Here is a 19,864-nt window from a genome sequence, read left to right as displayed (position 1 = left end):
AAGTGGGCAGTCATGAACATAGGACTAGCGCCCCGTCGAGGATGCAACAACCCAGAACCAGAGGCCACAGTATGAGAAGGGACCCGAGGTGCGGTTGGATTTGTCCCAGCCTGTATTTCATCAATGCGACGATGTTGCGTGGCTGCATGGGCTGTAGCCATATCTTTGCGCAACTCAGCAACCAATTGCACGAGTTGGGCCATAATATCGCTGGCTCCATGTTATAAAATACAGCTTCTGATTATGTCAGAATCCATCATACTGTTGACCTCATAGTGTAGCCAACACATAATTTTTAGCAATAGAACCCCCATCTTAAATAACTTCAGACCAGGAGGATGTATTCCTCAAAAGAATGGAACCAGTGAACACCCGTCACCCTAGGATGTAAAAGAATACAATAAATACCTCTTACAATAAGTAACCACTATAATTCCCTGATGGACATCAACTAACCTGACATGAAGAGGATAAGACACTTCCACTCAAGAACCCAAAAGGGCTTTGATCACAAGAATCATAGGACATCGCCAGTATCTATAAATGGAAGGAAATGACCCCTGAGTTAGGACGTTGATACAAGATTGGTGTATGCTGTGGTGTCTGTATGGTATGGACATTCACTTACCAATGAGGAAGAAAGTCATAGGCTGCACGGACCAACAGGGAATCACTTAGCGGGTGTAGCTACCCAAGGAACTGTCCGGAAGGAACGAGGATGCCTATGACGGGATGAAAGTCTCTAGTCCCAATGGCTACCCTGATTGAACGCGGACACCTATGGGGAATACCAGCAGCACACGTGAAATCCCAGTTCGTGTGAGGCGGTAAGTGAGAGAAGTTAAGCTCCACCATGCTAAGTACCTGGTCCGTGAGAATGGGTCCAGATGAATGGGGAGTCTCTTAGTTGCAGATAGAAAATGCTGGCCCCGGTGTAGATGAAACGATGGTGCAAGGCGTGGAACTTGAGGCAGGCGAGGTCCAAAGCGGTCCGGATCGAGGTGCAAAAGTTCCAAAATCCAGAAACGTGGTAACAAGGGAAAAAAGAGAGTAGCAATCCAAGGGATGGTCCGAGTTCAGGCAAGAGGTAAGTAGGCTAAATCCAGAGTAATACAACTGACAAGGAGTAGACAAAGTCAATCCGTAAGCAAAGTTCAGTGGTCAGACAGAAACAAGAAATTTACGTAATAGCACTTCAGCAAAAACAGAAGCAACACTGCGGTTGAAGTTAGCGGTTAATCAACTTCATCTGCGTCAAGTGACTGAAGCGGACATCATGGAACTGCCACTTCCATACGCGGCCATAATCTCCATGGCAACTTCCAATCACGACCATAGCGAGACAAAAGCACAGGTTTTTGTGGGAGTTGTAGTGCAGGTTAAAATGTCTGAGGTTTCTGTGTACAGAGGGGAGAGTTATGATGTTACTGTTAGCATGGATGTGTGCCGTGTTACTCTGTATATAGGTGTTACCTGGGAGAGCAGTGGGGCATGGTTTAACCCTAGTGATTGCCGCAGGCATGACAGGTGACCTCTTCCCGTAGCTATGAGGGGACATTGTGCAAATGCTGCTCTTCACTCAAAGTGTCTTGGAAACAAGTCCTGTGTAGCTGTTGTCCTGCAGAGGTATCTTTGTGAGTCCTGAAGAGGAGTCTTTGGTTATCTTCAGTCCAAGAAGTCCACACGTGTCGTCCACAGTCTGGAGACAGTTTGTGACAGCTAGGAAGCCAGATTGCTGTGCATCACTCAAAAGAGGGGGTACCCTGGCATAGTGCTGGCTGATGTCCAAAGTTTGCAAAGTTCCAACCAACCATAGAAATATTCAAAGGGAACTGCAACCACAACATCTGTCCGGTTTTACACGGCTGAACAATTCCAGTGACCCTGCCTGCAGAAAAGTGCCCGCTGGTGATTTTCGCCCCATTCCGGACTGAAGATTGAGTCCTGAGGGTCCAGACTTGGTGGAGGTTTGAAGAGTGTCCTGTTATGGGGTTCAACTTGGCAGAAGCCATTCTGTCACCCGTGCTATGGTTGCAGCACCAAAGAACTGAACGAAACAAACTGCAAACTGAAGAAGCCTGGCATGTACTTCTGCCACTGCACCCGCCACCATTGAAGGTCATCCACAGAAAGCAAAATAACGTATCTTTACCTACCAAGCCTTGTCAAGGTCCACAGCAAGTTTCATCTTGGTTGGACATCCACAGCTGGCGTAGTAACTCAACCAAGGAGACCACATTGAGAGATACCTTCACTGCTGCCTTTCCAACACTGCTTGGTTCCCTTCGCCTACTCAGCCTCAACATGCCAGTGACTCCTCCTTCCAGAAGGGGGTCCATTCTCGAGGCGCATCATAGAGTGAGACCGAGAAACTCCACCACTTCACCTCACAATGCACCCAAGGTACTGTGACGAGGAAGAGTGCCTTCCAGTCTCAGGGTTCATCCAAGGGTCGCAGATTCATCTTGGATCCTGTTCTCTTGTGACTTCCCAGGTACTTTGGGGTAGTGGGCTCTGAAGAGACGAAAGCAGACAATGAATGAACATATAAGGACTGGGCATTGCTTTAAAAGCAAAGTGCAACTTGCCTTTTTCTTACAGGTTGCCCAGGCGGGTGGATACTTGCACACTATTGCATTTTTTTACCAAAGAAAGTGTTCTGCAAATGTTCTAAGTATTACCTGCATTTCTACATTAATGTCTGAGGTGAAAGCGTGCCTAATAATTGTAATGCTTCTTAATAACTGTCCTCAGTTGGTGCATTATGACTGAATCTAAGGGTAACTGTGGTACCACATAGAACTGTATATATTGAGTTAAGTATTTGAATTAGATTTCTGAGTGCAAAGTGAGTCTTATTTAGTTGTATATATCCACCAGACTTTTTATCCTGTAATAAAAGTACTGTGTTAGCACATCACTTAGTGTGTGGACATTCCATTGTGGGGATTTGGTGATTCAAGTGTGAGGGGCTTGGGGATTCAATTGTGGGGGCTGTGGGGATTCACTGCACCTAAGAACCAGTCTGCATCACCTCCCTTGCGTTTCAGCCTTGCCTGAGTGCCCATTGCTACCCTTTGAGAGCCTTGGCTGGGGTGCCTCTCTCCCTCTACCCCAACCATATAATGGGTAGTAGTACAGATACACCCTCTTGTCGCTACACATGCCTATGCAAAAGCCAAAACAGTTGGCTTTGCCAATGCTTATTTCAAATGCCATGGCTAAACTTGTCAGCTTGAGACACCATTATGAAGAGGGGATCATGAGGTATGTGGCACTAATATGTGCATTGTTCTTTTGAGGTGGAAGATGCATGAATGGGGTGCCTGGAAGAAGCACGGTATGTCCAATAGAGAGATGGTACCTCGGTCCTTGAAGGGTTAGTCCTCGGTGCCAAAGGATAATAGCATTACTACGAAACACTGTGCCAGCGGGCATATTTCCCATCATGCTGCCTGAGCCAGTAAATTATAAATTGCATCAGAAAAGCAAAAGGGCATCTGGACTGCTGACATCATGTTTCAGGGGGCGGTCAGTATATATCTTTGTGCTGATTAAGTATTCTGGGTGCTGAACAAAATACTAAGTTGAGGCCAGGAATATCGGGGGTTGTTATTCGCACTATGAAACACTTGTGTATATGTGCGTTATAAATGCCCTATCATATTATTCTAGGGTGCCAGCAATATAATTAAGCTACTGCTTAATGCACCTGGGTGCTGCTAAACCTGCCCTTGAGTTGAACAATGTGCCAATGGGGCTGCTCAATGTGCCAATGGGGCTGCTGAATGTGCCAATATGGGGCTGCTCAATCTGCCAATATGGGGCTGCTCAATGTGCCAGTGGGGCTGCTCAATGTGCCAGTGGGGCTGCTCAATCTGCCAATATGGGGCTGCTCAATGTGCCAATGGGGCTGCTCAATGTGCCAAAATGGGGCTGCTCGATGTGCCAATATGGGGCTGCTCAATGTGCCAGTGGGGCTGCTCAATGTGCCAATATGGGGCTGCTCAATGTGCCAATATGGGGCTGCTCAATGTGCCAATATGGGGCTGCTCGATGTGCCAATATGGGGCTGCTCGATGTGCCAATATGGGGCTGCTCAATGTGCCAATATGGGGCTGCTCAATGTGCCAATATGGGGCTGCTCAATGTGCCAATATGGGGCTGCTCAATGGGCCAATATGGGGCTGCTCAATGTGCCAATGGGGCTGCTCAATGTGCCAATATGGGGCTGCTCGATGTGCCAATATGGGGCTGCTCAATGTGCCAGTGGGGCTGCTCAATGTGCCAATATGGGGCTGCTCAATGTGCCAATATGGGGCTGTTCAATGTGCCAATATGGGGCTGCTCAATGTGCCAATATGGGGCTGCTCGATGTGCCAATATGGGGCTGCTCAATGTGCCAGTGGGGCTGCTCAATGTGCCAATATGGGGCTGCTCAATGTGCCAATATGGGGCTGCTCAATGTGCCAATATGGGGCTGCTCAATGTGCCAGTGGGGCTGCTCAATGTGCCAATGGGGCTGCTCAATGTGCCAATATGGGGCTGCTCAATGTGCCAAAGGGGCTGCTCAATATGCCACGGTACCACTTATGGAGTAACGATAACACACGCTGCTACAGCACTTAGTAAAAGCAGGGATCTGGCATGAACAGCTATGTAAGAACTCGGACCATTATTCTGGCCACTCAGTGCACACAACGCTGTGCAGGAAAGCCAGGCCAGCCTTATTTGCCAGTTAGCAATCCAGAATACAAGGGCTTCCTCACTATGACAAGGGTGTGCGTGGGTGCTCACTTTATTTCATGTATTTATTCTGAGGCTTTACAGCCCTGATGGAGAGGGCTATAACCGGCATTATCGACCCACCTATGCGTTAAGGCCCCAGGGCACATCATAATGGCATGGGCTGATAACAGCTGTTAAAGCCCTCTCCAGCAGGGATGTAATGCTATTGTAGCATGCTAAAATCACAAACAGGTTAAAAGTAGGTTAAATTAAAAAAAGAAAACATTTGGGTAAGGTGATTGGAGCCTTGCAGTGAGAATTGCTCTGGTGGAATGTTGTCTAAGGCGGAATTCATGTGGAACATTAGGAGAGAAACACTAAGCTTTGTTACTGTGGCTGTGTGGCCCTTTGCTTACCCATTGAAGAGCGGGCTGTAACCGGTGTTATTGGCCCACAACTGCGGTCTGAGAGGATAAGGGATGATAATACCTGTTTAAATCCACCCCCCCACCCCAGGGCAGAGATGTCATTATAATATAGCTTAATCACAAAACAGGTTAAAAACAATAGAAATGTTGGAGAGAGTGCGAAGTACCTCGCAGTGAGAATTGCTCTGTTGGAATTTGGGCAAATGGAAACACTGGAATAACGGCGACTGCTGGCCCCTTGTTAAGGCTGAGTCGCCAACATTGCAATATTGCAATGCCTGTTAGCACTATGCATCTCTGTGCAGCCACATCAACGTGCTGGTCTACAAGGTGCACATCGAAGAGGTGCTTGATTAGTCTGCCTGACTGGTTGATGGCTATATCAGCTGCCGTTTGAAAGACAGTGACGAGCAGAATGTGGCGCCTCGTCACTCAACCCAGTCTGCCGCAGGAATTGTGCAGGAGCCCGGGACCTGATCAGTATTCCTGGAAGCTGTTCAAGCGGCCAGTGGGTCATTCAATGCCTCAGGGCGCTACTCTAAGATGCAGGAGAATATGATATGATAGGTTATTTATAACGCGTTTAATACCCAGAGGTTTCTAAGCGCGGACCCGGGGATCAAACCTGTGTTGCACTTTGACCCTGAGCTATCCGCCAGAGACAAATATTCCGTTTGCTAGGGTTGTTTCATGTCCCAGTGGTGCTACCCCATTTTCCGGAGGGCTGCACAGTGTTCTACTATCCTGCTTTATATGCCCGAGGCCCAGTGTGCTGCACTGCTGTCGACTATGGCAGTGGGTGCACAATATGGGAAGGTTCTGTTTCGTTTCCTAGTGGCCCTTTTAAATGTACCTAGGAGCTGCTCAGCATTCTAGGTGATGGCAGAAGTATGCCACGGTGCTGCTCATTATGCCCAAGGTAATCACTATGCCAATGTGTTGTATAATGTAGCATGGGTGGCTCAGTATGAAAGGGCTATAGAAGGGATGCAGCTCAGTATGGCAGGTGCCTGCTAAAAATGCCATTTGGCTGCTTAATACGCCTAAGATGTTGCTCAATAGGCCAGTGGTGTTCAGCATGGTAAGCAGCACCTTGTAAAACAAACTATTATCAGGTGTGTTTATTTTAACCACAGCCTGTGCACACTGCCTTTGTACACTAATTTAGAGGAAAGTGCTTGAGGGAGGGTGTCGCTTCATTACCTGGTGACACAAACATGTTAGAAATGGGGGTATTATAATTATGTTGCTGGGGTCTCTTGCTGTCTGGGCTGCCGGTGGCCTCCCAGACGCCCCCACCCCATGATCCCTGGAGAGGCCACAAACCCTCCAAATAAATACATAAATGGCTGATTCTGATTGGAAAACGCCTCCTGAATGCAGTCACAGTTGAAGCTCGGCGGGGCCATCAATGATGAGGTGTATACAGAGAGAGCACCGTGGGTTAAGTGCTGGGTGTATATGTGTTTGTGAGTTCGACTGGCACACTGCTGGTTGGCGCCCTGCCGGGGTCTACTCAGGCTTTAATTCTTCCAAGATAAAGGAGTGCACATTTCGATTTGATGACAATAATGGTGTATGTTAAGCCGTCTTTTTTTAAAAAAAAAAATGTGTAAATGACACATGGTGGTTAAGATTCTCATATATGTTCAGTCAATGTAAAAATGCACATTTGAGAGGCCAGGCACAAGGTCATAAGAGGTTAGCCCAAAGCATCACCAATTTGTCGAGAGGGACTAGAACCCACAACTCCCCCAGCTGAACTAAATGTTTCCCGCGGACATCTTTACCCTAAACCCAGAGATCGTCTGCTTCCAGCACAGCACCGAAGCCTGACACCATGGAGATTAAAGCGCAGCTTCGTGGGATTGAGGCGGGGGGGAGGGGGGGGGCGTAATAATGTTCCTTCTATCCTACGTTCCATGAGTGCCGAGCCTGGGGAAACCAGCCCAAGTCCTTTGTGACTTCCTCTGAGATGGCCTTTCGCTTCAAATAGATGTGGAGGGTGATTAGCCAGTGTTTGTAAACATATGATGATCGCTTTCATGATATGCACATATATATGGCAAGGCACCATAGAGACCATGTCGTTTCTGTACTGAAGAAGGACACACCATCACTCCTTGTTCCAGGGGAGTTGCTAGGTCTGGAAAAGACCTGGGGCTAAGCTGATGTCGGAACTGTTGGGACTGGGGGCTAGCTAGTCTTTTGGCTGTAGCTCCTGAGATTCTATCCGGGGCTACAACCAAAAGATCAGGGGCTATAGCCCCATTAGCCTTAGCAACGCCCCTGCCTTGTTCAATGCCATCTTCCTGCTATCGCCTAGGATACCAACTATCCTCACTGAGTTGCAGAGGGGTGCCGCTGATCCACTTCGGCCCACTGTGTACTCGGCAGAATCCGTGCTGATTGCCAGGGCTGCATGTCACATATGGATTATTGATTGCAATAAGAAATGGCAAGGACTCCATTTTATATTTGTTTAAGCAGGACATTTCTTTTTTAGGAATACTGCATATATGGATAAGAATTGTTTCGCTTACTGTATGTTTTTTAGGATCTTTTAACTCAGACTTATTTGATGTGATTCTGGGGTATATTTTTTTGTGTGCAATTAGTCACAACAGGACTTTTGACACATTGTTCATCACACCATTTAACAAATATTTAGTAAAAAGACAGACGTACATCGAGGCAACAAAAAATACTTAAACTCTGAGACACAGAGAACAAAATTACATAAAAATAACAATCCAAACAAAAACATGTATCCTCTCAAATTTAACCAACAGGTCGCTGGTATAAAAAGCTTTTAAGACAAAGAACATAGTAACATCGAGAAAAAAAGCAGACTACAAATACATATCAATGAAAATTCCAATTCTCAATTTCTTGTAATATATTTCAGTTAGACATTTTTATGAAATTCAATTCATTTAAAAATGTCAAAAGGGCAATTTATAACGGGATCTCCCTTCCAGCTGAAACACACATGGGGTATATGACATGCCCTATCTTTGTTCTTTCTTGTTGAATTGTTCCTTTTCTGTATTGCAAAAGGTTACTATAACCTAGTAGCGCTTCATTTTATTTTAAAATAAACATGTTGTGAATGTCTCCCACCTATACAATAAGGGGTAGGTAATATTCATATTAACAGGTATGCACTTTCCCACTAATTGCTAAAGAGCAGAAAGGTGGCGCATGTTAGCAGGTGGATACCTGAACCGCAGCTACTCACCATGGGAACAGGATGATGCCATGGATTTGATACCCGGTCAAGCCTACTCAGCCTTTCATCCTCCAGAGGTTATCGAGTGGTTAATTATGGTGAAACCAATTATTACAGCGCTTAGAAACTGGAAGAATTTGGTGTGTTCCATTTTATAAATTACCAAATGTAAGACTGCTCAGTGTGATAAGGGCTTGCTGCTAAGATCCGTCCGTGATCAGCATCTCTGGGCCGACAAAGCTGTTTATCTGTCAGAGATAAAAGTAGGGATGTGTTCAATTGTATGACAGTCCTGAATAGCCGCTGCAAGAACCTGAACCCTGAGGAGGGGGTCACCAGCCTGAGGCTGGTCTTGCATGCCTGCACATCGCTGTCTTTGAGTGTATCCTCCTAAAAGAGATTCCCCCCTCTCTCCCACTTGCATAGGTCCGCAACCTATGCCTCTGCAAATGGTTTGGGCTACAACTCCCATTAGTCCTTGTCAGCATAGTCAGTGGTGTAGGATCATGGGAGTCGCAATCCAAAACATCTGGAAAGCCACTGGTTGCAGACCTGTGCTCTCTATCAGTGTAAGGACCCCAGATTACAGGCCCTGCTCTCTTGCAGAGAGAGAGAGACAGAGCCCAGGTTTGCAGACCCCTGCTCTATTGCATCTGGATGGCCACATGTTGCAGTCCCTACTCTATTGCAGGAAGAGGGCCCCAGATTTGCATACCCTTTGTCACGGTTTTAGAACACGGCACGCTCCAGCCAGGGACTCCTTCCCTTGACAATGAATGTGGGGCACAATAAAAATGCTTTTTATCTTTAATAAACCACAGGTTCTTTTATTTGAGTAGGCCACCAACCCATCTCGCACCCAACCTACACAAACACCCCGAGTCACAATGGACTATGAACCAGGACAGTGTGTAACAATAAGATATGTATTAATTCATGGTTTAATGAAAAAGAAAAGGAACATTTTTTACAACAGCCACTAACATGGTGGCAAAACAAATGCAATGATTCCTACAGACCAATTGGTTCAGAAATCCTAACATAGTTCACACGGATCTTTAATGACAAAACAGGAAAAACTGTTTTAAAGCAAGTGATGGCACCAAGGTGAAGCACTCCCCCGCAACACTCACCCCAAACATCAGCTAACTTAATTCCCTTTGAATGGAAGGCAGTGGCAATGAGTAAGGATAGAAAGAGAAAATCAGATTTGGAATCAAGCCCACCACCCCAAGATGGGAAGCCAGAAAACGAAGTGAAAACCCGTTTTCGCAGCAAAATGGCAGATTTGGATTTGGATTATTTGTCACACGGCAATTGGACAGAATGAAAGGAAATTCATGTTTCTACCTTTGCGGAGATAGGGATGCTTAGAGACTACTAATCAGCACACAGAACAACGTGTAAATGAGGTAGGAAATCGATTTTGGAGAGAAAACAAATGCAATTGGAAATTTGTTTTACACAGGATTGACAATGACAGGTAGTTAAGGAAAGGGGCTTAGCTGTCAAAAATAGGAAATCGTTTTTTAAGGACAGGGATAGAGGTACATAACAGATAGGATTCTAGACAAACTGGGTTACTCTCAATGGTACTATGGTTTGGGTTATTGAATAGGACAGATGCAATTTAGGAGTTTGTGGGGTAATGCAGACAATGCACTGGCAAATTCAGTTTTCAGTTACACAGAAACTAATTCTGTTGAGACTATAATTTAATGACTATAGTTATTAAAGAATGACACTAGACACAAGGGGGTTCATTTTTTGAGATTGAGATTGATATTTTATTTCTATCGCGCTCGTACACAAGTGTTTCAGAGCGCGACAAGGCAAGGGAGGGGAACAGGGGAGAACAAAACCGCGATCTTACTAGGCCCAGTGACATTGAGAACACGCAAATGCATGGGAGAGGGGGGAGGGGAAAAGTGCATGGAAGGGGGGAGAGGTGGAAAGTGCGAAGCAGAGGAGAAACAGATAAATATCAATAAATAAATAATAAAGGCAACAAACAGTGGTAATGCAGCCAGCAATTTGCAAGTGCTAGGTTTAAGGCAGCAGACAGGGTAGGTCTGATAAGTACAGGAAGAAAAAGGGGGGCTGTATGGGTACAGATACAGACCCCAGTGCAAGGGGTGGCCCGGAGGCAGTGCAGGAGGGTGACAGGATGAGCAGGTACCTGGGCCCAAAAGACAGAGGGTGGCCAGGTGCACAGTGCCAAGAGAGAACAGATTAGCAGGGGAGAGGGGGAGCGAAGGCAGAAGAAAAGAGGAAGGTCTTGAGGTGCTTCTGGAACCGGAGATGGTTCTCCTCAAGTTTTAGAGTGGCAGGGAGGCTGTTCCAGAGGGAGGCCCCAGCCGAAGACAGAGATCTACCCCCAGCTCGTTTCTTAGAAAAAAGGACTGACCCTGAGTGAGTTGGAGGTAGAGGAGCGAAGAGCTCGAGAGGGGAGGTATTTGCGGAGGGATAGCTGAAGGTATTTTGGCCCCAGGCCCCAGAAAGCCTTGTGGACAATGCAGAGGGTTTTGAATTTAATCCTTGCATCCACTGGGAGCCAGTGAAGAGATTCCAGAGCTGGAGAGATACGATCCCAGGGCTTGAGGCCAAGGACAAGTCTCGAATTCCTGTTCTGGATTAGTTTCAGAGGGTGGAGAGTAGAGGCAGGTAGATTTAGAAAGAGGCTGTTACAATAGTCCAAGCTAGAGAGAACTAGAGCTTGAGATACCATGAGCTTCTGGGGGAAGGAGAAGAGAGGCAGAGTACCTCTGAGGAGGTGCAGTCGGAAATTTGACTTTTTAGAGACCTCAGATGTGGGCAGAGAAGGAAAGGGTGGAGTCAAAGATGACCCCGAGGTTCTTAGCCTTGCAGGCGGGGGTAGGAGGAGGGCCAAGGGAGGCCGGCCAGAGAGTGAGAGGAAAGGATGGTGAAGGTGTGCCGACGAGGAGGATCTCCGTGTTGCTGGCATTCAGACAAAGATCATTGGCGGCACACCAATCTTGAATGGCAGTTAGGCAATCAGAGATGAGAGAGGGAGAGGAGGTGGCAGAGGGCAGCCTGAAAATGAGTTGTCATCAGCATAGCACTGGAAATTTGAGCAGAAAATGGCAATGCAGTGGGCGAGAGTTGCCAGGTATTGGTTGAAAAGCCAGGGCGAGAGGTTAGACCCCTGGGGAACACCACAGGTAGAGAGGAAGATAGATGAAAGGAAGGACCCAAGTTGGACCTGGGAGGGTCGATCTGAGAGGAAAGAGGTCAGCCAGGCCAGAGCCTGATCAGTGATACCCAGGTTTTCATGGACACGGTTGAGCAGGATGGTATGGTTGACCGTGTCGAAGGCAGAAGAGAGATCGGGGAGGATGAGGACAGAGGGAATGTTAGAGTCAAGGTTGGTGAGCAGATCTTCACGGATGTTTAGGAGAGCAGTTTCCATGCTTCTGGCAGCTCTGAAGCCAGACTGGTGATCATGGAGATAGCCAACAGAATTGGAAGGAAGGTTAAGATGAGAGATGGCCAACTTTTCCAGGAGTTTTCCAAGAAAGGGAGTAATGGAAATTGGGCGATAGTTAGCTGGACAAGAAGGATATTCTGTGGGTTTCTTGAGAAGAGGATGCACAAAGGAGTGCTTCACAGGGGAGGGGAAGGATCCAGAGGCAAAGGAGTGGTTAACCAACTTGCACCATGAATTTCCTTATAGGGGAATTAATTGATGTACTTCAAAATAATGCTAAGGATTTATACAGACAACTAAGAAATGTATCAAAGGAATATGCTAACATACACAGGCTCATACAGATTCTACTATGGCAAGGTGAATAAATTATACTGGCAATTTGTGACTTTCAATGGGGTTATTTTGCAAAAAGTAAAAGATTATGCAATTCAGGGCTGGGGTTATTTGCTACTTACAAAGTAAGCCTTGGTTTGGGATTCTGGACAGCCAGCTGGATCTCAGGACTCTGGACAGCTAGGCAAGGGGACTGGTCTCTGCACTCTCCTGGATGGGATTCATTCTGGACAGCCAGCTGGATCTCAGGCTCCTCTGGACAGCTAGGCAAGGAGTCTGGTCTCTGCACTTTCCAAAATGGTAAGGTTCAGCTTTCCCTCCGTCCTCTTTCTCCCGTCTCCGCGGAATCTTGTGTGTGTCCCTGTGTCTAGTACAGTGCCCCCTTATATAGTCCAAATGACATAATTCATTTTACAATCTAGGAGGAGTGCTCTAGAATTACTCCTACCCTGGATAGGACAGTTTCCCCTTCCTCTCTCCACTCCCTGGCTTGATTTGTTCAAGGGGAGGGAGCACCATCTGTCTGTTTGTCATTTATTATAGTTCTTTGTTTCCAGGTCCACTTTTTAGCAAAACTGTGTCATATATCATAACTTCCAACATATCCTAGCCACTGCCGTAAGAAATAGATATACTGTTTCAGTGAATAATAGGGAATTAGGCAAGCAGATCTCCAACTCTGTGCAAGGTAGTATGGCCCTTTGGCACATTTTCATCATTTTCATGAAATTCATAACAGTTATAATTCTGCAAATGATTAAGCATGTTCACAATCTAATTTTCCATCTCTACACCAAATCTCATGCTTGTCACATTTTTCCATCAGCCAGAACGTGTCGTTACTGGCTATTTCAGTCCACAAAGTCCTAGGAACACGCATTCCTAAAAAAATCCAGTCTCTAAAAATCTGCCTGGAAATTGCATGTGGAAATAGCATAAAATTAAATTATTTGTTATTTTGAGTGCTGGGGAAATGCCTAAAATGAATCACTGCTTTAATGTCAATTTGGAGCATCTGTCACATATGGGAGGGCAGTGCTTCATCCCTCACAGGTAACTGTCTCCCCCTGGCTAAGCTTGCAACAAAAGACTTTTTTTACACCATTTGAAGTTTGTCAGTTTGTCCTTGGTAGTGGCTGCTGAAGGAACTCTCACTTTTGGGTCAAGCTCTAGCCTTACTTATTTTCTTTGTTCTCCCTGCTAGTACTGCCTTCCAGTTTGGCAGGGAATTATAATGCCCTTAGCCACATCACATGTTATTGTAGAATGGTTGACTTATAAGTGTGACTTCCAGTGGGAGGCAAAGCTTTCAATTGAGAAATGTCCTGCCTGAGCCCAAAAACGTGTTTTACCTGTTTCCTGAGCCTCCTCCAAGTTGAATGATGTCTTGTGAGGGAAAATATAATGTACATTGCTTAGCCAACCCCCACCCACACATAGTCACTGACATTTCTGTGCAAGCAAAAGCTATCTTTTCATATTTTTTTTCGCACATGTGCAAGCCATATTTTTCATCTGATGTTAGAATGCGGTTCTGTAGGTCATGGGATTAATTTGATTTGTCCTTTTAAGTGGGTTTGCATCTGCTGCAGGTCCATTGACACAGAGGGGTGAACCCCCTGCAGAGGGCTCTTTGATTTGACACGGGATAAAAATAAAAAGCAGTCATTTTTCATGTGCAGAGTTTTAGAGCCCTTCTGTTCATTTGAAAGGAAAAACACAGGCCGTGTCAGGTTGTAATGTTGAAATCCTTGCCCCTCATGTGATTTAACAGTAAGACAAGGCCGTTTTGGATGTAGTGCATAACTTTGATGTTCAGATGCAGGAAAAACAAATGCAGGGCCATTTTTGAACATAGGGAATAACTTCTTATTGTTCAGATGAAAGAGAAGTAAACGCAGACGTTTTTGGTGAAATGGTTAACTTTTCTTGTTATTCACATAAAAGAAAAGCAAATGTAGGGCCGTTTTCCGGGATGCAGTGTTCACATGCTTGCCACACATGTGCCAGGGAAAGCCAAGCACGGCCGTTTTTGTGGCAATGTTTAATGCAGGTGACAGGGATTTCTGTTTCAGGGCCTTAAATGCACCCCATACCCTGCTCTATTGCATCTGGAGAGTCCCTGCCTCTTGCAGTGATGGAACGCAGGTTCGTAGAGCCCTGCTCTCTTGCAGCGAGAGCACAGTGTTTCACAGACCCCTGTTCTAATGCATCTGGTTAGCCACAGGCTGGAGGCCCCTGCTCTATTGCATCTGGAGAGTCCCTGCTCTCTACCAGCGAGAGAGCGCTGGTTTGTAAACCCCTGCTCTCTTGCAGCGAGAGAGCACTGGTTCATAGTCCCCTGCTCTCTTGCAGGGAGAGAGTGCTTCACAGAACTCTGTTCTACTTCATCTGGTGAGTCACAGGCTGCAGGCCCCTGCTCTATTGCATCTGGAGAGACCCTGCTCTCTTTCAGCGAGAGAGTGCTGGTTCGTAAACCCCTGCTCTCTTGTGGTGAGAGAGCACTGGTTCGTAGAGTCCTGCTCTCTTGCAGCAAGAGAGCACTGGTTCGCAGACCCATGCTATCTTGCAGGGAGAGAGTGGTTTTTCCCAGACCCCTGCTCTACTGCATCTGGTGAGCCACAGGCTGGAGGCCAATGCTCTATTGCATCTGGAGAGTCCCTGCTCTCTTGCAGTGTGAGCACTGGCTTTTAGACCCCTGCTCTCTTGCAGTGATAACACAGTGTTTCACAGACCCCTGTTCTAATGCATCTGGTTAGCCACAGGCTGGAGGCCCCTGCTCTATTGCATCTGGAGAATCCCTGCTCTCTACCAGCGAGAGAGCGCTGGTTTGTAAACCCCTGCTCTCTTGCAGCGAGAGCGCACTGGTTCGTAGACCCCTGCTCTCTTGCAGGGAGAGAGTGCTGGTTCACAGAACTCTGTTCTACTTCATCTGATGAGTCACAGGCTGCAGGCCACTGCTCTATTGCATCTGGAGAGTCCCTGCTCTCTTTCAGCGAGAGAGTGCTGGTTCGTAAACCCCTGCTCTCTTGCAGTGAGAGAGCACTAGTTTGTAGACCCCTGCTCTCTTGCAGCGAGAGAGCACTGGTTCGTAGACCCATCCTATCTTGCAGGGAGAGAGTGTTTTTTCGCAGACCCCTGCTCTACTGCATCTGGTGAGCCACAGGCTGGTGGCCAATGCTCTATTGCATCTGGAGAGTCCCTGCTCTCTTGCAGTGTGAGCACTGGCTTTTAGACCCCTGCTCTCTTGCAGTGAGAGAGCACTGGTTCATAGACCCATGCTCTCTTGCAGGAAGAGAGTGGTTTTTCGCAGACCCCTGTTCTACGGCATCTGGTGAGCCATAGGTTGCAGGCCCTTACTTTATTGCATCTCAGAGAGTCCTTGCTGTCTTGCAGCGAGAGAGCACTGGCTCGTAGACCCCTGCTCTCTTGCAAAGAGAGCGTTCTGGTTAGCAGACCCCTGTTCTACTGCATCAGGTGAGCCATAGGCTGCGTGCCCCTGCTCTATTGCATTTGGAGAGTCCCTTCTCTCTTGCAGTGAGAGCACTGGTTCGTAGACCCCTGCTCTCTTTCATCGAGAGAGCACTGGTGTGTAGACCCTTGCTCTCTTGCAAGGAGCAAGCGTTGGTTTGCAGACCCCTGTTCACCTGCATCTGGTGAGCCACAGGCTGCAGGCCCTGCTCTATTGCAGGCAGAGAGTGCTGGTTTGCAGACCCCTGTTCACCTGCATATGGTGAGCCCTGGGCTGCGGACCCCTGCTCTATTGCATCTGCAGAGTCCCTGCTCTCTTGCAGTGAGAGAGTGCTGGTTCGTAGACTCCTGCTCTCTTGCAAGAAGAGAGTGCTGTTTCGCAGACCCCTGTTCTACTGCATTTGGTGAGCCACAGGCTACAGGACCCTGCTCTATTGCAGGGAGAGGGCCCCCAGTTTGCAGTCCCCTGCTCTCTTGCAGCGAGAGAGTGCTGTTTGGTAGACCCCTGTTCTATTACATCTGGTGAGCCACAGGTTACAGGCCCCTGCACTATAGTATCCTGAGAGTCTGTTCTCTTGCAGCGAGAGTGTGCTGGTTCGCAGGCCCCTGCTCTCTTTCAGCGAGTGAGCACTGGTGTGTAGATCCCTGCTCTCTTGCAAGGAGCGAGCGTTGGTTTGCAGACCCCTGTTCACCTGCATCTGGTGAGCCACAGGCTGCAGGCCCTGCTCTATTGCAGGCAGAGAGTGCTGGTTTGCAGACCCCTGTTCACCTGCATATGGTGAACCCCAGGCTCCGGGCCCCTGCTCTATTGCATCTGCAGAGTCCCTGCTCTCTTGCAGCGAGAGAGTGCTGTTTGGTAGACCCCTGTTCTATTACATCTGGTGAGCCCCGGGCTGCGGGCCCCTGCTCTATTGTAGGGAGAGGGCCCCCAGTTTGCAGTCCCCTGCTCTTTTGCAGCGAGAGAGTGGAGTTTGGTAGAGCCCTGTTCTATTACATCTGGTGAGCCACAGGTTGCAGGCCCCTGCACTATAGTATCCTGAGAGTATCTGCTCTCTTGCAGTGAGAGCGCGCTGGTTCGCAGGCCCCTGCTCTCTTGCAGCGGGAGAGCCCACAAAGTGCTTCCCACCCTGGCATGACAATGCTCTCAGATTGCTCCCCCAGTTGCCCTCTTTTATCAGGAACAATGCTGATCGGTGCTTTTCACGATCCCCCACCGCCCCCCCCCCCATGACTCCTATATACACTGTACTCCTGGCCCGCAGGCGCTCAGAAGCGACTAGTTAACGCACATAGCACATCCATAACAATACATTGAGTACATTAATACATGATTGTTATAAAATGTTCTGTGCGCAATGCCTTTGTGTAAAGTGCTATAACTAATTCCAGATTCTTACTGTTACAACTTTGACAACATCATAAAGGTTGTGGTACCCCCAGCGCATTAGGGTCGCGCGCAACTGTGACGCCTTTAAATACAGCATTCATAGAGTGGGAAGCGATGGGTGCGTGCGTGTGTTTACTTTTATTGAGACTGGTGTCCCACCCTCAATAAACCCGGAGCCAGAGGGAGGGAAGGGGGCAACAAAGGGACGTCGCCTGATACGAAATGAACAGGAGCGCTTCACCTCGCTGAGGGTTGCAATATGCTCTCCTCGACTCGCAGACAGTATTTCCAAGCGAGCTGATGGGTTGCCATGGCAACAGAGGCTTCGGGGAGTCTCGCGTCGACGTAGCGCTGGCCTCCGAGCAGCGGGCGCAGATGTTGGAGGGAGTCTGTCCAGGCAGCGCTGCCAGCAGCTGTGGACGCGCAGCGCGGGGACCATGCGCCCGGGAGCCCCTGTGCCAGCGCCCCACTGACCCGGCCTCCTTCTTGTCTCCCTCCGCAGGGCTTCCTCAGCCGCCGGCTCAAGGGCTCCATCAAGAGAACAAAGAGCCAGCCGAAGCTCGACAGGAACAGCAGCTTCCGCCACATCCTACCTGGCTTCAGGAGCGCCGACAATGACAGGTAAGGCCCCGCAGAAATGCAATGTGTTTATGGTATCATTTGCAATGTTGTCTAGCGCCACGCTGCGCGCCCAGCCGCCTCTGGGCGCTGTGAGGCTGCGGTAGGATTTAGTGGCTGGTGACATGTCGCCTTGGTGCCTGGGAGCATATGCACTGCGCCCTCCCCTGGGTGGGCTTCTCATTCCGTCTGAAGGGCCGCACATACATGAAAGAAGCACATGCTGTAGGTAGCACGCCTGATGACCTCTCAGCTAGAACATGCCCTCATCTCTTCTCTGTTAAGTGTGTGCGAGACCCCTCTCTTTTACACGTGAAAAGGCTCATTCTCCCCCAAATCTCAAAACCCTTAAAGACTCCACCATACCCTCTACCGGAGCTATCCCTTCTCCAGACCCCCACACGCCCCATCTCCCCCTCAATAACACTCAGCTCACCCGCCCAAAATGACATGACATGTGCCCCCCCCCCCCCAGGCCCCGTAAACACCCTGCATACCTCCTCAATTCCACCGGCTCCTCGGGTCCCCAGAAGCCCCAGTGTACTGTGGCCGTCTTCCCCCAAACCTCCACACCCCCCTGCCAGACCACCATAAGCCCCTTCTTGCACAGACCCATCTCTTTACACTCTGACATGTGTATGCAAATGTCCCCCCCCCCGCTAATTCACTCAACACACACATTCGCCCCCCAACACCCGCCCAGATCACCCACAATCCGGATATCTCCAATCGTCACGTAAGCCCCTAAACACCCATGAGCCTTCTCCCGCCCACCCAACACTCTCCAACCCAGGTCTCACGTTCCTCATAACTCTTTCCGGCAATTAACCCCCACCCTTGACAACCACAACCCCTCCATACATTCCGGGGCCCCCACTCCCCCCTTATTCCACAAATAGGCCTTCACAGCCCCCTTTACTGTAACCTCCCCTGCACCCAAAGCCGTTGCACCCTCTCTCCCCTCCGCAGATCTCTGCCAGCTCCTGCCACCACACCCCCCAAACCCCCTCATACTTTCTCAAGTCTCCCCCATCTCTTTACCAGCTCCCGTCTCTTCCATCCCGCTGCAGTTATCTGCCTCACACTTCCAAAAGCCTCTCCCTTTCTCCACCAGACCACCGCTAGACCTCTTCTACAGACCACCACGCCTCCCCACAACTAAACCCTTTAGTTACCCCAAGCGCCCCATCAAACCCATCTCCGCCATACCTTTCACCCACTGCCTATCCCCCCTCGGGACAGCAACACCCATTGCAATAACATACACGATGCACTGCTGGCATGCCGGGGCCTGAGCGGGATCGCCCAAATCGCCTGGCACTGAACGTGTGCCTGTTTTCTGGTGTCATGTGGAGCGCGCACACGGCGCTGCCCTCTGCGCAGTATCTTGCATGCCTTCAAGGATAAGACAGAGATGCCCTCCTCGCCAGGTCTTCCTTTTCCTGGCAGCCTGCTCTCCACCGGGCCACTCCTGCCTTGCACACACCCCCGCCATAGGTCTCTAATGGGGGCTACACTCTCTAGCCATGTCCTCATGCATGTCTGGGACTGCTCTACAGGGCGATGCGCGCAGAGAGGCGGGGATTCACTGCCACCCCTCTGTGCCAGGTTGCTGACTCTTTCATTATCTACAGTGGCATGGCTGGCGTGCTTCAGATGGGGCTTTTTGGGGGGGGGGGGCGCGTCTGTGCTATCTGCAGGTTATTTTTCTTGCGTTTAATGCAACGCACTATACATGACAAGATATTGCATGTAAGCGTGACTGGTGCATTTTATAGTGCTCCTGTGCACACAAATACGTGCATCCAGATGCTTTTAAGCAACATCGAAATGTTCAGACGTTCTTTTTTTTTTAAGCTGCTAATGCCGGGGGCATAATGTCTCCAAGCGCTGCCGTTTATTGGCAGATAAGAGACTCGAGGCACAGGATCACACAACTGCTACCCAGCGGGGAAGCGGAGATTAGAAGTTAGTTTTCCTGATTCCACGATCACCAAGAAGGCCAGCAAACGTAATCTCATCGCCGTAATATCTGCATGATGTAGAAAGTGTCATTGGCCACTCCCCCCCCTTTCTTCCCCAGGGACTGAAGGAACAGTGTTTTGGGGGCTCGTGTGTAACTGAATATGTGCTTGTTCTGTGGATGGGAAAACTCTAGGTTGGCGAATTGTTGTGACTGGGTAGGAAGGACTAGCGTGCCCTGGAAGCCTGCATGC

The 19,864-nt window shown here is 48.7% G+C and overlaps 1 protein-coding gene across 5 annotated transcripts in view; it reads left to right on the top strand.

Annotated features, from left to right (window-relative positions):
- The window catches only part of DAB2IP (DAB2 interacting protein), a 1,964,804-nt gene that overhangs the window by 1,075,082 nt on the left and 869,858 nt on the right, over positions 1 to 19,864 (top strand). For all 5 annotated transcript variants that reach the window (XM_069609510.1, XM_069609509.1, XM_069609506.1 and 2 more), the window contains exon 3: positions 17,533 to 17,651. In XM_069609510.1, the coding sequence (XP_069465611.1) occupies positions 17,533 to 17,651 (119 nt within the window). The remainder of the gene's footprint in view (positions 1 to 17,532; positions 17,652 to 19,864) is intronic.

The sequence above is a fragment of the Ambystoma mexicanum genome, chromosome 8 (genome assembly GCF_040938575.1).
Source record: "Ambystoma mexicanum isolate Mex_15411 chromosome 8, UKY_AmexF1_1, whole genome shotgun sequence".
NCBI classification, from domain to species: domain Eukaryota; kingdom Metazoa; phylum Chordata; class Amphibia; order Caudata; family Ambystomatidae; genus Ambystoma; species Ambystoma mexicanum.
This window is presented reverse-complemented; position numbering and strand designations above follow the sequence as displayed.